This window comes from Cannabis sativa, chromosome X, assembly GCF_029168945.1.
Source record: "Cannabis sativa cultivar Pink pepper isolate KNU-18-1 chromosome X, ASM2916894v1, whole genome shotgun sequence".
NCBI classification, from domain to species: domain Eukaryota; kingdom Viridiplantae; phylum Streptophyta; class Magnoliopsida; order Rosales; family Cannabaceae; genus Cannabis; species Cannabis sativa.
Window position 1 is genome coordinate 15,367,647 of NC_083610.1, and position 17,914 is coordinate 15,385,560.

General features: G+C 35.9%; 2 protein-coding genes across 3 annotated transcripts; both read right to left on the bottom strand.

The window, feature by feature from the left end:
* Nucleotides 1–598: 598 nt before the first annotated feature.
* Nucleotides 599–2,158, bottom strand: LOC115703885 (small ribosomal subunit protein uS13z/uS13y/uS13x). The gene is made up of 4 exons (XM_030631123.2): nucleotides 2,000–2,158; nucleotides 1,714–1,874; nucleotides 1,111–1,299; nucleotides 599–1,020 (listed from the first exon to the last, which is right to left on the bottom strand). Exons 1-4 carry the CDS (start codon nucleotides 2,000–2,002, stop codon nucleotides 915–917), a joined length of 459 nt encoding a protein of 152 aa, XP_030486983.1. The 5' UTR covers nucleotides 2,003–2,158; the 3' UTR covers nucleotides 599–914.
* Nucleotides 2,159–8,939: 6,781 nt separating this feature from the next.
* Nucleotides 8,940–17,395, bottom strand: LOC115703852 (uncharacterized). Of its 2 annotated transcripts, XM_061106878.1 has the most exons (10): nucleotides 16,823–17,395; nucleotides 16,266–16,718; nucleotides 13,302–16,229; nucleotides 12,535–12,676; nucleotides 12,357–12,439; nucleotides 11,597–11,853; nucleotides 11,410–11,496; nucleotides 11,164–11,263; nucleotides 10,601–10,814; nucleotides 8,940–10,524 (listed from the first exon to the last, which is right to left on the bottom strand). In XM_061106878.1, the coding sequence occupies exons 2-10, from the start codon at nucleotides 16,524–16,526 to the stop codon at nucleotides 9,518–9,520; spliced, it is 5,079 nt and encodes a 1,692-aa protein (XP_060962861.1). In that variant the 5' UTR covers nucleotides 16,527–16,718; nucleotides 16,823–17,395; the 3' UTR covers nucleotides 8,940–9,517. The 2 variants fall into 2 exon arrangements, with proteins under 2 accessions (XP_060962861.1, XP_030486944.2); XM_030631084.2 differs by having other exon boundaries at nucleotides 13,302–16,718.
* Nucleotides 17,396–17,914: the final 519 nt, after the last annotated feature.

Genomic DNA, 17,914 nt, shown 5'->3' on the forward strand with positions numbered 1-17,914 from the left:
ATTTTTGAAATATAGAAAAACAACAACAACAGTACATATATATAAAAAGACAAAGAAATGGAAATTATTGTAAGATTCTCCTACAAAAAAAATTCAAAAATATTCCTTTTTTACAAAATACACACTTTGCTAAAAAAAATTAAAAAACAATTTAAAAAATAATTCCATAATAATTTTATAATTTTTACCATCTATTATGCAAAATTTTCTATTTATTTACGGTTTTAGATTTAGGAAGAAAACAAGTTTTTTTTTTTTTTGTTAGGTTAACTTGGTACTAATTTTTGTTTGAATGGACGGGAAAAAATCTCTTAAACCTAACCAAACCAATCAATGAACACCCACCCTACTATACACAAAGTAACTAGATTAGTTTTCTTGAATCATAACCATGATTTAGCAAAACAAAATGAGAATCTTAACCATAGGATTTTGTTCTATAGAGCCATTATCACAAACAAGAAAAAACTAAACCCGCAAGATTCAAATAAAGTTGCAAGCAAAACATCAAAACAGAAAGATAGATTCAAATTCAACAATAATGATAAGAAAAGGTTATGAATCATCCACAAAAAATCCATAAAATTGCAAAAGAATCTAAAAAATTAAACCAGTTGGAGCCAATGAAATATAACTCACAGAAAAACATTGACTGTTCTCAGATTTCTTAAATAACATTCAAAAAGATAACGAGCAAATGTGTTTGCTTGTTCTCTACATACTTCCTTCCAAACAGGTAAAACTAAATGACACTAAAAGAAATAGAAAATCCATTAAAATTTTATGAGAGAAGCAAAGGAAATATCTGAAGTCAAAATTACGGGATATCCAAAAATATTCCTGGACGCTAAACTAGTAATGCTGGTAACATTGAAACAAAACAACCCAAATGAAAAGAGAAGTGAATAACCAATCTATCGCTTCTTGGAGACACCAACAGTCTTTCCTCTGCGACCAGTGGTCTTAGTGTGCTGTCCACGAACACGAAGACCCCAGTAGTGACGAAGCCCTCGGTGGTTCCTATAGGTACATTCATCATAAATTACACATTACAAACAAATAAAAGACAAGAACACGGTATAGCATAGAACAACATATGAAAAAGCAAACCTGATCTTCTTCAAACGCTCAAGATCGTCCCTAAGCTTCATGTCCAATGCATTGGAAACAACTTGGGAATATCTTCCATCCTTGTAATCCTTCTTTCTGTTCAGAAACCAGTCTGGGATTTTGAACTGGCGAGGATTGGCGACAATGGTCATCAAGGTATCAAGCTCAGCAGCAGATAACTCACCAGCTCTGCAAAAACAATTTACAAAGTGAAATCCACAAGTACTACATTAACAAAAACAAATCGCCAATACAACAGAAAAACATATTATCTCTAACTTACTGTTAGCTTATTTGCTAAATCAGTTTAACGTACCAATTCAAATCAAATGAATGAGCAAAATGAGAAAAGTCGGGCATTACCAAAGGGTCAACATTAAAAATAAACAATATCATCGAAAGTTCATAATAAAAAAAAAGCATCTAAAGCACTTGAAAACTAAAAATTGCAGTAAAAATACCGTAAAGTTCTTCGATTTTTAACGAAATATAATACAATAACATATTATAAAACAGCATAATAAAATCCATGAAACCCTACAGCAAAATGGGTAAAACGAAACACAGGTGAGGAACAACTACGGGGAAAGAAATAAGATTTACCTCTTGTTCATGTCGACATCAGCTTTCTTGCAAACGAGATTGGCGAAACGGCGGCCAATACCTTTAATGGAGGTCAGAGCAAACATAATCTTCTGCTTTCCATCGACGTTGGTGTTCAGAACACGAAGAATGTGTTGAAACTCTTCGTTCGCAACAAGCGACTACATGCCCACAAACCAGAGTACGAATTAATAGCAATAAAAAGTAAAAACTAGTCCAAAGATATGAAAATAGAAGAAAGAGATAGAGAAGTAGAGGAAAAAATAAAGAAAGTAAGGTTGCTCACCATGGCTAGGGTTTCGGATCTGAAGCTGCTACTCGTCTCGGTGCGTTAAGATAGTGAAGAAGCCTCCAATTTACGAACCCTAATTTGAAGGAGTGCTTCGTTTGTTCGTTTATATAGTTAATAGGCTTCGTGGGCTCTAAGATTCAACATTGGGCTTTCTGGATCTTACTATGACCGGCCCATTAACGCTGCCCGCTATCACTATTCAAGAGCGCAAGGATAGAAAATTAGAATAGTTTATGCCATATTTGTATACCAATGGGTATAATTTTATGTAATAAGAGCATCTAAATTAAAAAGTACATTTATTTACCACTAAATTTTATAAGGGCGTGTTTGGAAAGCCACTTGAGAATTAGAATTGGATGTAATTGGAGGTAATTACACAGTTTGACGTGTTTGTATGGCCATATAATTACATAGTAACTGTGTAATTAGAGGTAATTGGGAGGCCTCAATTACTCTCTCCAATTCTCATACCCCCATGAGAATTGGGTGTAATTACATACCAAAAATAAATTCAAATTATTTTAATTAATTGATATGATGTTTTAATTATTTTTAATGTATTGACTTTCCTTTTTTCTATCAATCATCAAAAAACAAGGTTGGATTGTATTATAATGTTGTGTACTTCACAACTTTATTAGCAAGTGGAATTGGGATGATGAATTTTTCGAAGAGGACATGGAAAATGAAATAGGAAATTGTGAAAGTTTGAACAATATTGATTTTGATTCAGATTCAGATGAAGAACTTGGTGACGGGCCAACAGATGATGACAAGCAATATATGTTTAATTTTAGAGATATAATAGCTCAAAATATATGGAACGCAAGAGCAATTAGATAGTCTTAAAAAAATTATTTTAAATATTTGCTACTAAATTGTTATAGTTTTGACTTTATTTTATGAAGAGATTATTATTTATTTATATATTATTAATTGATGAAATTTATTTTTAAATATTATAATATTAATTTACTGTGTAATTACTAACTATCATGCCAAACATGATATTAGGAATTCACATGTAATTACCACTTGACATCCAAACACACCTTGTATTTTAAAATACAATGTAATTACTATACAGTGTAATAACTACCCTAGTAATTACACTGCATAGTAATTACACAGTTGTTTCCAAACAGACTCTAAGGGAAATTTGAATTTTCATACTTACAATACCCTAAAATTATTTCCCTAAATGCATAGTTATTAAAATTGATCATATATGACCACATTGTTAATTTCCCAAAAATACCCCTCACATTTGAAATCCCTAAACTCAAGCCTCTCTCTTCCTCTCTCTCAACCCACACTCTCGATCAGCCTCCTCAACCCACCACCAAAAACCCGAACCTATTGCTCACGGTGACGACGCAAAGCGCACAGCACAGGCAACTTTGACCCAGCCATTAAAAAAAAAGGGCATCTGGTCCGATGGGTCCGATTGGTACCCATCGGACCCACATGAAAATCGGACCCCAAAAGAAACTAAACACCATCGGACTGGACCCATTGGGACCATCGGACCGACCCCACCGGGCTGTCTTCTTCCCCAAAAAAATTTCAGTACGGTGCGGCGTGGATCTACCTTTGACATGGTTTCGGTTCGGCGTGGATCTCCGGTGGTGTTCGGCCAGTTTTCGTGGTTCGGCGTGCGTGGTGATCGGCGTGGGTGGTGAACGCCGTGCGTGGGTGGTTTGAGGAGGAAGAGAGGGATAGGCGTTGATGAAAGTGGGTGTGGGGTTTCGGGTTGGGTCGGAGGGGTTGGGGTCGGACTGGGATTGCTTCGATGGGGGTTTCAGGTGATGGTGGGATGTGGGTGTGGTGCTTCCGTGGTCGGCAGAGAGAGAGAGTTTGAGTTTGAGAGGGGAGAGAGAAATGGTTAGAAATTATGAAGAGGGTATTTTAGGAGTTTTTGTAAAAGTGTCATGTTTTTAAAATTACCCTTATTATTAGTTTTCCTCCCCAATTTCCCCTTATAAAATGCATAAAAATTCAAATTTTCCTTTTATAAATTGAAATTCAAAAGCAAAATATGTAGAACTTAGCTACCACCTAATACATAAGAATCTTAAAATAAAAGGGAACTTTACACATTTATACATACATAAAGAAATAATTATAAATATATTAGTAAAAAGATAATATAACCAAGAACTTCATTATTATATGTATCAAATTCGATTTATTATAAATAGATTAAAAAATATATTTTAAAAAATTATTACTCCACATAAATATATAAGGACACGATTTTGTCCCGTGATGTACTTTCACGAAATGTATTCCGTGGTACATTAGATGGGTCTCAAGGTACAATAGATGAGTGTCAGGGTACGTTACTATTTTTTAACCATAATTATCCCTAGATCAATCTCAGCCCTTAGATCAAATAACTCCCTCATCTAACGGCTGTCGTACACCACGGAATACATTCCGTAAAAGTACAATCACGTAACAAAATCATGTCCCTAAATATATATTACCTTATATAACTTTGATTAGAAAAATAATATTTAAAAAGTAATGCAAAATAGACGTTGGAAAGAAGTTATGTTTATTATGTACTAATGATAAGGTACCCATGTGAATATGACTATAGTTATATAATTATATATATAAATGTATAATGTTGCACACTATTGGCATGGCTCCATATGAGATGCTTTATGGGTTCACCCATTCACTGGAATGAAGCCGGTGAACGTAGGTATCTTAGACCCGAGGCTGTCCAAAGAACGAGTGAGGCCATTGAAAAGATTCGAGCTCATATGCTTGCCTCACAGAGTAGACAGAAAAGCTACGCAGATCCAAAACGTAGAGATATTGAATTTTAGGTTAGGGATTTTTTTTCCTTCGGGTATCCCCAATGAAGGGAATTCAGAGGTTTGGAAAGAGGAGAAAGTTGAGTCCCAAAATTATAGGCCCATTCAAGATTCTTGAGAGAGTAGGTCAGGTAGCTTATCGATTAGCTTTACCTCCTGCTTTATTTGGGGTTCATAACGTGTTTCACTTCTCGATGCTTCAGAAATATGTATCTGATATAGCTCATGTATTAGGTTAAGAAGATATCGAGCTTCAAACCGACCTGTCATATGAAGATCAACCAGTACAGATTCTGGATAGGAAGTAAAAAGTGTTGTGAAACAAGACTATTTTGTTAGTTAAAGTGTTGTGGAAGAACAGAAAGGTAGAAGAAGCAACTAGGGAGTTAGAGTCGCAGATGCGGGAGCAGTATCCCGAGCTTTTCAGGTAAATTTTGAAGACGAAATTTCAATAAGTAGGGGATACTTGTAATATCCTAAAAAATATTATGATATCTAATTGGGCATGTTTTATTAAATATCCAATTATTCCGGTAATGAAGTGAGATTATTATCTTACTTAGGATAATGAGTGTGAATTTATTAAATGACTAAATAAAGCGTGATTTATTAGTTACGAAGATTTTATTGGAATATGTAGGTATCGTGGATACCATTATTTCGGGCTCGACGACTGTGGAAACTGAACGAAGTGGTCAAAAATGTCACGACATTAAAGAATGGATTATTTTGGAAGTATACTGGACTAGTTTAGAATTTTAAGTTATCGGTTTGACAAATTTGTTAGAAATTACCAAAATGACCTTAGATTTTCCCAAAGCTTAAGTTTAAGGGAAATGGTAAGATAGTCATTTTACTTTATTTTGGTTTATTTATTTTTCTAATTAGTGGGCTGAATATTAGTTAATTATTAATATAATAGCTTAGGCTATACCTTTTGTTTTTGAGAATTAAGAGAAAAACATCAAAAAAAAAAATATAGAAAGTTCTTCCCTTTCTCCCTCTACCCTTCGAAACCCTAGGAGCAGCAAGATTTGGGCATTGTTCTTCATCAATTTCAATCAGTTTTTGGTAGGATTGATCAAGGTTAGAAGCTCCTTAAGTAGTGAGGTGATTTCCCAACCCTTCTTTACTTGATTTTTAAAAGTTTAGAATATTTTGTTAGGGTTTTAGGGCTTCGGGTCTGAGGTGCTAAATTAAGATTGAAATTATATTTTTTTCAGGTTGTTTTAAGGTTTGTATGATTTTGGTTTGAGGAATTTTAGTGGCAGCTGTGATGTTTTAGGAAAATATTATGTTCATGAGTTCAATTCTTGTTCTTTGGTGAGATTTTGTTTAATTTATTGAATTAAAGTGAATTGTTGACTTGAATGGAATGTGTTTATGGTAATAAAATGTTCTGGAAGGTTTTAGCAGGTTTGGTGGAGCTTAGATCGGGTTTTGGGGTGAAAAACCAGATTTCCCCATGGCCGCCCAGAAAATCGGTCGACCGATTTTGCAGGCAACTAGCAAACCGGTTAATCGGTTTTGCTAGCAGGGGGAAATCTCGGGTTTTCTCTTTGAATCTGGTTTGGCTTGGGGTGCTTTCCAGAGTTTAATTTAGGGTATTTTTAGTGATATTTGAGTTAGTTTGATCCTGTGGAAAATAGGGTTTGTCCAGTTATGAGAATTAGGGTTTATCCCCGGAAATTGAATTAAGGTTTTTATTGAGTTTTGGTTTTCGTGACATAAGATTGAGATCGCCCAGCTTATTTTCCACTCAGGTCAGCTTGCACACTTGAGTTCTGGACTGAGGTAAGAAAAGTGTTATGTATCACTTAGGGTTAAGTGATTAACAATTGTATGGTTGTAGTCTCGATTATGATCGAGAACCTGAATATTTATGTGTTAAGCCTCGGTTATGACCGAGGGTTGGAAACGGTCATTACCGTTACGAGTAATTTCTTCTAAAACTGTGGATAGGTTTCTTACTTATCGCTTGCTTTATCGGGCAACGATAGTGACATATTCAGCTTGTGGTTAACGAGTGGTAAGGGTAATTTATGAAGTACCGAATTTGCGTGATTACGATATTTATGAAAATGCTTAAGCATGTTAATGTGAGATTGAGTAGATGAATGTCATATTGATTATTGTTTTATTCACTTTTCTTGCTGAGTCTCTGTGACTCACGGGTGCTAAATGGTGGAGGTAAAGGGAAGGCTAAAGTTGAGCAGCCATGAGTCTGAGGTCGGAACAACAAGTACATATCAACCGTGGTGCCACGGCCCAGTGGACAGGATGTTTCTTTTGATTGTATATTGAAATATAAGGTTTATGTTGTAAAAATATTTTGGAACCAAATGTAAATATTTTGTTATAAGGGGGTCCCCATAAAGATTAGTACCTAACTTTTATAAAAATAAAGTATTTATTTTAACTGCAAAATTTTAAATTACCCACACTTTTGGTATAATTATATAAATTATAAAAGAGAATTTTATAAAAGCACACACGTAGAGGCTTGTTCAATATTTTTTTAAAAACATCTCTATCCAAACTACATATAAGAGCATATTAACCTTTAATATTTTTAGACAACATTTTCTTGTTACATGCTTTACAATATAAATGACATTACACACAATATATCACAAATCATAGTCAATAGATTCAAGGTAAGTTTCTATTCTAATTTTCCAATAAGAAAAATCTACTCCATCAGAAAATAGTGCTCTACTTGTGCTTAAACCTTCAAGCATATTATTTGCTCTAGATTGTGAAATCTAATCAAATAAATGAGTATTTCCTCTGATACCATTGTTAATCCCCAAGGTATATTTCTAAGAGGGGTGAATTAGAAATTTAAAATAATTTTAAAATTTTAAAACTTACTAAAAAAAATATGTAATCAATCAAATTAATGCTAGTAAATGGGCAAGCACATATATAGCAAATATTCAAACTTGTAAAGTACATAATTTAAGGTTTAAAAACTGCAAACTCTCAATTTTTACAAGATTCAGTTACAAAGCCACTTACGTCCTTGGTCTTCAAATCTATGGACCTATCTTTGAGTTTCACTATCAAGCCAAGTTAACGGGCTCGACTAACTCTTACAATTAGAGAATTTCTTGCCAAGGTTTTCTTCAAACATCTCACAATAGTTTTCACCGCCAAGGACAATCAATCTTAATCTCGAATTGTTGTAGTTTCAATCTCATTCTAATCGGGTTGTTTACAATACCGATTCCAACCTCACTTCAACTAATAGTAGGAATGTGTTTTTGATTACAAGCAAACCAATCCATATAATTATTTTATATGTACTTAATATTTTTTGGACGGAATACTGATATTTGGGAACAAATTTAGGTAAACATTGATATTGACTTAATATTGTAATCAAAGTATTTTTTATTGTTATTTAAGTATTATAAACTTATTAAAAGTAAAAGAATTACCAAAAAAATTAACTATTATTATATAAAAAAAAAAAAAAATAGAACAACTACGAAATACAAACCATTTCTTGAGTGAATTGGTTTGGTTTGATTTTGAATTTTTAAAAAATCGTAAAACTGGTTTGGTTTAAAAAAATTAAAAATTCAAATCAAATGGGAATGCAATTTTTGTCAAATTTATTTGATGTGATGCAGGTTTTTTTTGTTTTTTTGTTGTTTTAAGCAACATCACATATGCATTTTGAAATAAAAAAAAAACTTATTAATTAACTTTAAATAAACCTTATTTTTTTCAATTTAATTATTAAAAGAAAAAAAAAAAGGCAAACAAACAAACACAATCTCACCCTCACTATTTCAACTCCCCAAACCAAAATATCGCCTTGTAGGCCCTTGGTGGGCGCGCTTACTGCTTAGGCAACGTCAATGAACTCGCAGGATGTAGATTTGCTCCAGTGCCATCACCTCTTGTTTATTGATTTTCTTCTCAGATTCATTTGTTTAAATTAATGAAATTTTTGTGAAACGAGTTTGCAAGAATCAGTTTAGTGAAATGGGTTTTAGATGAGTTTACAAGGATCAATGGAGTTTTACTGATTTGGGTTTAAATAGTCCCAACAATATCCCCTAAACAAACAACATAATAAATATGAATAAAGAAAATGCAAAAAGCTTTTTTCCTAGCCGATGAATAGTTATATTTACAATGTGAGAGAGGCCTACCGATACACAAACCGATAGGTGACTCTCAGCTAGTAGCAATATGTATCAGTTGTGCTAAAAGAAAGTACAAGCCACTACAAAACCGTTTAGGCTTAGCTATTAACAAAGAAACAACTATGTACCTTCTTCCCTAAATACCTACAAGAAATATTACTCTGCTTATGCTACTGCCATCCTTTGAATATTAAGGACCAAAATGAAACTCAGTTGTTTCCTAACAAGTCAACACCACCACCTAGAAGGCTCTACCTCTGTTCTTACATAACCACTGTTAAAAAGCTAAAACAAAATCAACTAGCCTTGTTCATTGAATTATAACCACATAACCATGGCCAAAAAAAAGGTTGAACGCACCAGAAGCACAGTGAACAGCCAGTCAGATTTTGCTCCAAATACTATCATCAAACTGTGCACCAGATTGCTTTGAGGAGTCATCAATTAACCAAGACCTTCCGGTTGGTAATTCCTATCAGCATAGTATTAGTTATATATGTTTCGGCAGAAAAGCTTACATCTCAATGCCGGAGACCATCCACCACTACCCCAAGAGAACTGGAAATAACCTCATTGGATTTGCAATTACTGTCAACAGAGGCTGCACAAGAAGGGTCACAATTAGAGTCCACTGGCAAAGGTATTCTATCCTTAATATCGTCTTGTGCTTCTTGGCTTAAAATTGGGTGAACTGCATCAGCAGAGACCTTGTTAGTATTTTGGGAAACAGAGCAGGCATTAGATGTCATATGTTTGTCATCTACTGTTACAGATGTTTGCTGAGCAGCTGCACAGTCATTTACATGACATTTAAGTATTTTTTCTTCGGGATGATGACAGCTATCTATATCATCACTGGATATCTTTACTCCAGTCCTAGAGTCTGAGTCGTGGCAACCATTTTCAACAGAAACTTCCAACTCAGAAGAAACAATTTTTTCATCAAGTTCAGAAGCACTGATTCCAGCAGAGCAGTGCGTAGAAACCTTATCACAAGAATCGAGATTGTTTGCAACAGTGTGATCCTCAACTTTTGCCTCACAATGAACACATTCGGTATCATCCCTGGAGGCACAGAGAGAAGATCCCCCAGTTTTAGTTGCATCAACTTCAGTGCAAAGTAAAACAGACGATTCAATTTTCTCTCCCGAAATATTCCACTGGCTAAATTGCCTTCCCAACTCCTTTACTTTTTGATCAAGAACTGAAGTCTCTGGGCCACAAAAATCCTTTTGACAGTCACTGGTCTCTTTGGTCTGTTCAAGCAAACCATGTGAATCTTCAAAGCTTATGATTTTACCTTCCATATTATCATGAGCCACAGAAAGCTTGATCAAACATTTGTTCTCAGTATTATTTAAACAGACATCAAGACGTTGCAAACCGGATACACTAGCAGTTTCATTTATATTCACACCAGGATTTGCTTCACTAGAAATGTTAGAAACACACCCTTTGATGCCTGTTTCATCAGTTTTACACAACACTTCCTCCTTGGTATGGTGCCCAGGTTCACTGGACCTTGGACCTGCAATAAGTATCATTATGATATAAAACATGTCTTGAAGGCTGACAAACGTGAAATACAAAAATAAAATAACTACCTTCAGCAATAATTGAACTTTTTTCTGCATTGTCAATGTTCAACAGTGGTTTCTGTAACATCTGTACGCCAGGGAAAACCAACAGGTTCATATTTTTCATTTTCTTCTTGTGTGATATCTCAAGGGGCCTAAAACCAAATACGGAAGTCCATGTTTCTGTAAGTTGGGAGATAGCAGGCAGAACCAACTTCTCAACATTTAGAGAGCAAAGGACCTGATAAAGAAGAACAAAAATAAATCAGTAGAAAATAACGTGACAATGGTTAATAAAATTAGTGAAAATCACAAACCGATACGTGGAAGAAACACTAAGACATCACTCCAGGCATTTACAATTTCAAATAGCATATTATCAAACAAAAAGAAAAATTTCAGTCCAACATTATAAAATTCAGCATTATTTTCTTTTCTAAAAAGAATTGAGACCGTAATCAGTAAACTGAAACTGAATGTAGCAGTACAATGAATTCGCAAAATCTACATTATAGAAACTTAAAGGAGAACTATCAAAATTTTCATATGTATTTTGACATAAAGCAAAGATGTTTACTGTTAGAACATACCGATTCAATTGCACATAAAAGCCGTCGGCACATTCCTTGGCGTCTATACATATAGCGGGTCCCAATGAATGGCATTTCTGCTAATTCAGTTCCGTGGATCCTGTTACATAGAGGGAGAAGAGGGATGATTCAATTCAGCTATTTGTCCAAACAATTCTATCCCATCATGCAAAAGCTAACCCAGACATTAACCAACAACTAACTGTTGAAGAATAACAATCTCATTAGCATAATGCCATCACATACCGAACTGAAGCTACACAGACAATCTCATCACCTCTCTCTAGAATTACAGTTAAAAAACCACTATAATTCAGGCGGTTAAAGTTAGACCTGTACAGGAGACAAAATTAATTAGTATTATTAAGCACACACACACACACACATTTCTGAAGAAATGTTGAGATAAACTAAAAGCAAAAAGTATGCCTACCCAAAATTATAAACAATGTTATGAATCAGATTGATCCCACTTCTGTTGTCAACCATAGGCAAAAAGCATTCGTCCATTATAGACAATGCAACAGCTATCTTGCCATTGCATTCAATTTGTTGTGCTTCATTGCATTCTTGAAATCTATCACATACAGAAGTACTTGAGCCAACACTAGACCGACGAACAAGAGTCCAAGAAAATCCTTCTTCCATCTTGTGTTTCACCCCAATAAGGGTCTTCAGTTTCTCAAATAGCTGGCAGAACAAAAACAGGAATAAATCTGTGCGATCAGGTATAAATGCAAATTAGATCGACAAAGTGTTCAATTGGGAATACAGAGTTCAAAAGAGAGAAACGTAACACTTCCTCTTAATGACAATCAAATCAAAGTCTTAACTCTTAACTAAGGCATATTTCACAATATGAAGAAATTCACCATTACGCAGTATGCACGTAAAACAATTTTTCCAACAAAAACTAAGGGAATATAGATCACTGAGAGGCAGCTATGTTTGCAATGATTAATAAATTTATATTCCTATTTCCTGCTTACATATTTATATATTTATATATATAAATATGTATGTATAAATAAACTTAATCTTGAAAAGCAATCAAACTCATGTATACAAAATTCACTTGTGCGCTCACCATAATTTAACATATTAAATTAAAGGGGCCAACAATAGGAAACAATGCCCCTAATCACTATCTTGCAAATTCAAGCTGCATAATATTCTACCAATGCAAATCATACCTGTTGACACTTGCTCCCACAGAATGGTGAAGCGCTGGAAAAATTATACCCCGCATCACTTTCCCTACTACAAGAATGATGAACTACAACAAGAAAAGAAAAAACTGTAAAACATAAATTTATTCTAAACAATATTGATAAAAATATTATCAAATATGCACGAAAGCTAGAGCTTTACATTTTTCCTCACACAAATGGCATGTAAAAAACTCTGAAGCACCCAAATCATCATCATCATTCTCTTGAAATTCTCTTCCACCAGCCATCCCACAAAATTTGCATGAGCAATATACACAATGCCAATCACCAGAAGGGAAATTCTGCAGTAAAAGAAAAAACAGTGTTCTCGTTTAGTACAATGTCAATAATCAAAACGAACCAACTGCAAAAAAACAAAAATGAAAAAGGGCAACAATTAAACATGTTCTGTTTCTGGAATATTCAATAAACGTCTTGTTATCATAATATAATTAAACAGTAAAATTCTACTTTCCAAACATTTGTTGCCGAACACAATGTAGTATGTACATATCTTTACTGTGCAGGCAACAAAGCAACAAACCCATAAGCAAAAACATGCAATTACAGCATTGAGCTTTTTATATACATATAAAATTGTAGCATTGGTTTTGGTCTTAGCATGGTAACAAAACATCAAATTGTTGTCAACCCTCCCCACTACCTGTAATCCATTTTTGTCTTTCAGTTCAATAAGTAAACTCGTGCAGTTTGAAAAATAAAAAATATGACACACCAATTAGGGTCACACACATCACATGAGTTACTTTAGTTTCACACTGTATGCTCAAAAGTAAACCCTTGACATTATTATAAGTAGCCAAGGAAATTAGTGACATGGCAACTTCACTGTTGCATGCAATGGAAGCGATATTTAAAGATGATATACACATTTCAAAAAGTGCATAAGAGGTCAGATGTACATACTTGAATATCTAAACAACTTTGGTGGAATGTTGATGGGCAACCATCGCAACAGATCAAATCTCCACCATCTCCGCAGATACCACAAGTGTCATCATTTGGGTCTTCACCATTGACGTCTACGTCAAGAAATCCCTTACACTCAGATTGAAGTTGCTTATTCCAAGAGTCTAACAGGCATTCCAAGAGGGAAGGTCCAGACTCTAGAAATATGTTGTTATATGGTTCACAGAGATTACTTCCTGCATGACTTTCAAATTCTGAAATTGTCAAGGTTTTACGACAGCAGTCACAGAGAATGCCATTTCTTGTAATTTGACCCTCAAGCAGCACATGTGTCTTTCTTCGGTTCAAACAGTGCACCTTCCCGTTTAATGAAACAGTTCCCATGTCAATCATCCAGGCAAGCACAGTTCTACTCCCAGAATACAGGATATAGCCATCAGAATCTGAATCTGCATCCTCCAAGGAGCTGCGAACCAACAAAGTACGCTGTTTTCCATTTTGAGTTTTCTTCTGCTTATGACCTCGAACCAAAATTGGTATTCGCTTGTGTTGAGTACCAGCTGAATTTTCTCGGTTACAATGCAAAGATTTCTTTCTGGACCTCCCTCTCTGTAATTTTGCAACCAATTTTCTTGTACGCTCTGTCTTGCCAGATTCCTTTCCTGCTTTTCGTTTCAATTTATTTTCTCCTCTTTTATTGATAGCTACCCTTTTAAGCATACCAAATTCCTCATCAGGTATAGGAATAAACTTGAAACCAGCTTTATAAACCTCATCTTCACCATCACCATTTTCGTAGTGTTTTCTAAGCCTCTTATAAGCTAGGGTGACTGACCAGTGAGTCTTCCCATCTGGACTAACATACACAGCGTCAAGGTAATCCTTGGAAGCCCTAGGCCTACGTTGAATTGTCCAGCCTGCACTCAGAAGCAATTCTATAATTTTCTCTCTCACAGACTGTTTTACCACACTTCTAGGAGGTTCCTCTTCTCCATCCTTCTTTTTAGTTTTCCCTTTCACAACACTACGCTTCGCATATTCGAGGCTCTGTTCATGAACTGTATTGGATCTCTTCCGTGTTGTGGCTTCAGCTTCCTTGATCATCGAATCCACCACAATTTTGTTCTTGTTAGGTGATGATAATATATCCACGTTCAATTCATTTCCATTCTGCTCTGTTTCCTGGCATAACAAGCAAGCTGGCAGGTTTGGATTCACATTGTCCTGCTCATTAGGTTGCAGGACAGAATGTACTGGCTGCCCTATATCATCCACATCTATTTCTCTTTCCTTCATATCAACATCCCCCTTCAGGGGCATCCCACATGTATGTCTTAACTTCTTTAATTGACCATCAGATATCAACTTGTTATTCTCTTGATTTTCAACATTGTGCAGTCTCCCTAGGTTGCGTTTTAAAGATTTATTTCTCTCTCGTGTTTTTGAGGGTCTCCGAAGCTTAAGTTTCGACACTCCAGGCCCCTCTTGCACTTTTCGAGGCCTTCCACGAGTCTCTCGCATTTTGAGGGGTCTTCGACGCTTATCCCTCAACTTTTTCTTCAACCCACTGCCCGATGCTAATTGAACATGCACTTCATTTTCCACTTTCCGTGGCCTCCCACGTCTCTCTACCTTCTTCAGTTCACTGGCACCACTCTCTACCTTCTTCTTCAACCCACTACCCAATGCTAATTGACCATGCACTTCATTTTCCACTTTGCGTGGCCTCCCACGTCTCTCTACCTTCAATTCAGTGGCATCACCCTCAACCTTCTCCAATTCAGTGGCATCACTATCTACCTTCTTCAATTCAGTGGCATCACTCTCTACCTTCTTCGACTCGCTACCTGATGCTAATTGACCAAGCACCTCATTTTTCACTTTGCGTGGCCTCCCACGTCTCTCTACCTTCTTCAATTTACCGACATCACTCTCTACCTTCTTCTTCAACCCACTACCCGATGCTAATTGACCATGCACTTCATTTTCCACTTTGCGTGGTCTCCCACGTCTCTCTACCTTCTTCAATTTACCGGCATCACTCTCTACCTTCTTCTTCAACCCACTACCCGATGCTAATTGACCATGCACTTCATTTTCCACTTTGCGTGGCCTCCCACGTCTTTCTACCTTCTTCAATTCACAAGCATCACTCTCTACCTTCTTCAATTCACAGGCATCACCTTCTACCTTCTTCAATTCACTAGCATCACTCACTACCTTCCTAAGTTCACTAGCATCACTCTCTACCTTCTTCAGTTCACTGGCATCACTCTCTACCTTCTTCTTCAACCCACTACCCAATGCTAATTGACCATGCACTTCATTTTCCACTTTGCGTGGCCTCCCACGTCTTTCTACCTTCTTTAGTTCACAGGCACCACTCTCTACCTTCTTCAATTCACAGGCATCACTCTCTACCTTCTTCAATTCACTAGCATCACACGCTACCTTCGTCAATTCACTAGCAACACTCTCTACCTTCTTCAGTTCACTGGCATCACTCTCTAACTTCTTCAATTCACTGGAATCATTCTCTAAAGGTGGTCTCTTGCGCTTATGTCCTGAGATCTTATCAAGACCACCATCCAATTGATCTCTCTTAACCTTATTCTGTTCGGCCAATTTCTTTTCAGACTTATCACCTTCCTTCGTCTTTAAATCAAAAATATCTTCAGACACCTTCACTTTGTCACCTTCACCAGCCAACACAGAACTTGACCGCAGAACCCTACGAACAACTGGCACTTCATTACTCAGCTGTTCCGCCTTAACCTTAACCTTCTTTTTCTCAGCACCAACACCATCACTGTCAATGAATGCAGCACCATCCACCCTCTTCCTCTTCCTCCCATTATCAGCTACCTCATCAACCTTTACAAAACTACCCTCATCACCACAAAGTCCAGCACTTTCTTCAAGCACCTCATTCACACCAAGTCCAGCACTTTCTTCAAGCACCTCATTCACACCAAGTCCAGCACTTTCTTCAAGCACCTCATTCACACCAAGTCCACCACTTTCTTCAAGCCCCTCATTCACCAATGACTCTCTCTCAAGCTCAGGACCACAAAAGATTGAATTTTTAACCTTTTCATCCCCTGATTCAGAACTCACATGATTCTCCTCATGTCCTATACTCTCAACAACAGCCCGGTTCAGAGAATCCTTACCACTCTCAGTCTTAGCATAACGCTTACCAGATCTTAGACAGTCTTTCATCTCTCCTAAATCCACACGAAACCCTAATCGTAAAACCACCCAGTTTCAGTTCAAAACAACCTCACCAAACGAAATCAAAACAAAGAGAAACAGTTGCTCCCTCGTCATTCCATTCACTTTACCAAAAACAAAAACCCCAGTTCGAGAAATAGAAGGGAAAAAAAATGCTTCCCGGAACAAATTAACCCGACCCTGAAACCGAACAAAAAATTGAATAAACACGAAACCAGAAAATAAAAATACGAAAAAGAAAAAGAAACCCAGATCAAAGAACAAGAGTGTTAATAAAAGCTTACACAATGCAGCAAAGTCTGGGAAATCGCGTGATCCTAAACTCTTTTGAAAATCTTCTGAAGTCCGGTGACTCAATCTCCGAAATCCGAGACACATAATGGGTGGGTTTAGATAGAAAAAGAAAGAAAGAAAAGGGGAAATAATAATATAGAGAGTGAGAAAGAGAAGAGTCGTTGCCGCTGAAACTTGAGAATGGGTTGAAGAATTTAGAAAGTTTTTTGAGTAAGCGTTTTTTTTTTTCAATTATTTAATTAAAATGTTTTATATAATTATATATTTAAATATTTTGATTGGAAAAAGAGTAGAGGAGTACATCGTAGCCTTCGTAGGTAGGAAGAGAGAGAAGTGAGGGTGGCCAAGCCAAGGATGGGCGGGATCGTCAATTTGCCATTCCAATACGGCCTCCGATTTCCGATTTCCCTCCATAAATGTAAAATAAATAATAAAATATGGTATTTTTTTTTATAATTTTTTCTATTTTGAGACCCAAAACACAATTTCGTTGGTCACCGCGTCACAACAACAACAACACCCAATTTGAAAGAAGTAAAAGAAAAGAAAACAGAAACACATATACACACACCCAAAAGAAAATTTCACTATCTATTTGAGAAATTTAATTATATATGCATGTATTAGGGGAAAATTAATTCTTGTACTAATATTAGGGGAATAGGTCAACTTTCCTCTTATTTTAAAAATGTCCTTCCCATTTTGAATCTCTCTACTCATCTCTCTTCCCGCTTTTCTCTCTCGCTCTTTTCTCCTTCTTTCCTAAACTGAAACGCACCAAATTTCAAGCCCGAACGAAGCAGCCCAACCACCTCGCGCCACCAACAAAGTTTTCCAACCATCGAGTGCCACCCACGAAGTTTCTCCAACCATCGACAACCACCCTCGGAATGAGAATGTGGAAGGTTGGTTTTATTTTTTAAAATATTATCCATTTAAACCCTGAATTATCCATTCAAACAATATGTAGTTTCTTCGTATTTTTTGTTTATTATTTAGTAAAAAATTGAGTTTTGGTGAAATCTGCATTTTTTTGTGATTTTTTTGTATATGGTACGATGGGGTACGATAGTAATTGTAAG

Excerpts from the sequence above, each read along its gene's own strand:
- LOC115703885 (XM_030631123.2), bottom strand. Across the intron at positions 1,300-1,713 it reads GATGTCGACATGAACAAGAG|AGCTGGTGAGTTATCTGCTG; the intron begins GTAAATCTTATT and ends TTGTTTTTGCAG. Across the intron at positions 1,021-1,110 it reads GAGCGTTTGAAGAAGATCAG|GAACCACCGAGGGCTTCGTC; the intron begins GTTTGCTTTTTC and ends ATGTACCTATAG.
- LOC115703852 (XM_030631084.2), bottom strand. The coding sequence starts at position 16,526 with ATGAAAGACTGTCTAAGATCTGGTAAGCGTTATGCTAAGACTGAGAGT. Across the intron at positions 11,497-11,596 it reads AACATTGTTTATAATTTTGG|GTCTAACTTTAACCGCCTGA; the intron begins GTAGGCATACTT and ends TCTCCTGTACAG. Across the intron at positions 10,815-11,163 it reads TTTTATGTGCAATTGAATCG|GTCCTTTGCTCTCTAAATGT; the intron begins GTATGTTCTAAC and ends CTTCTTTATCAG.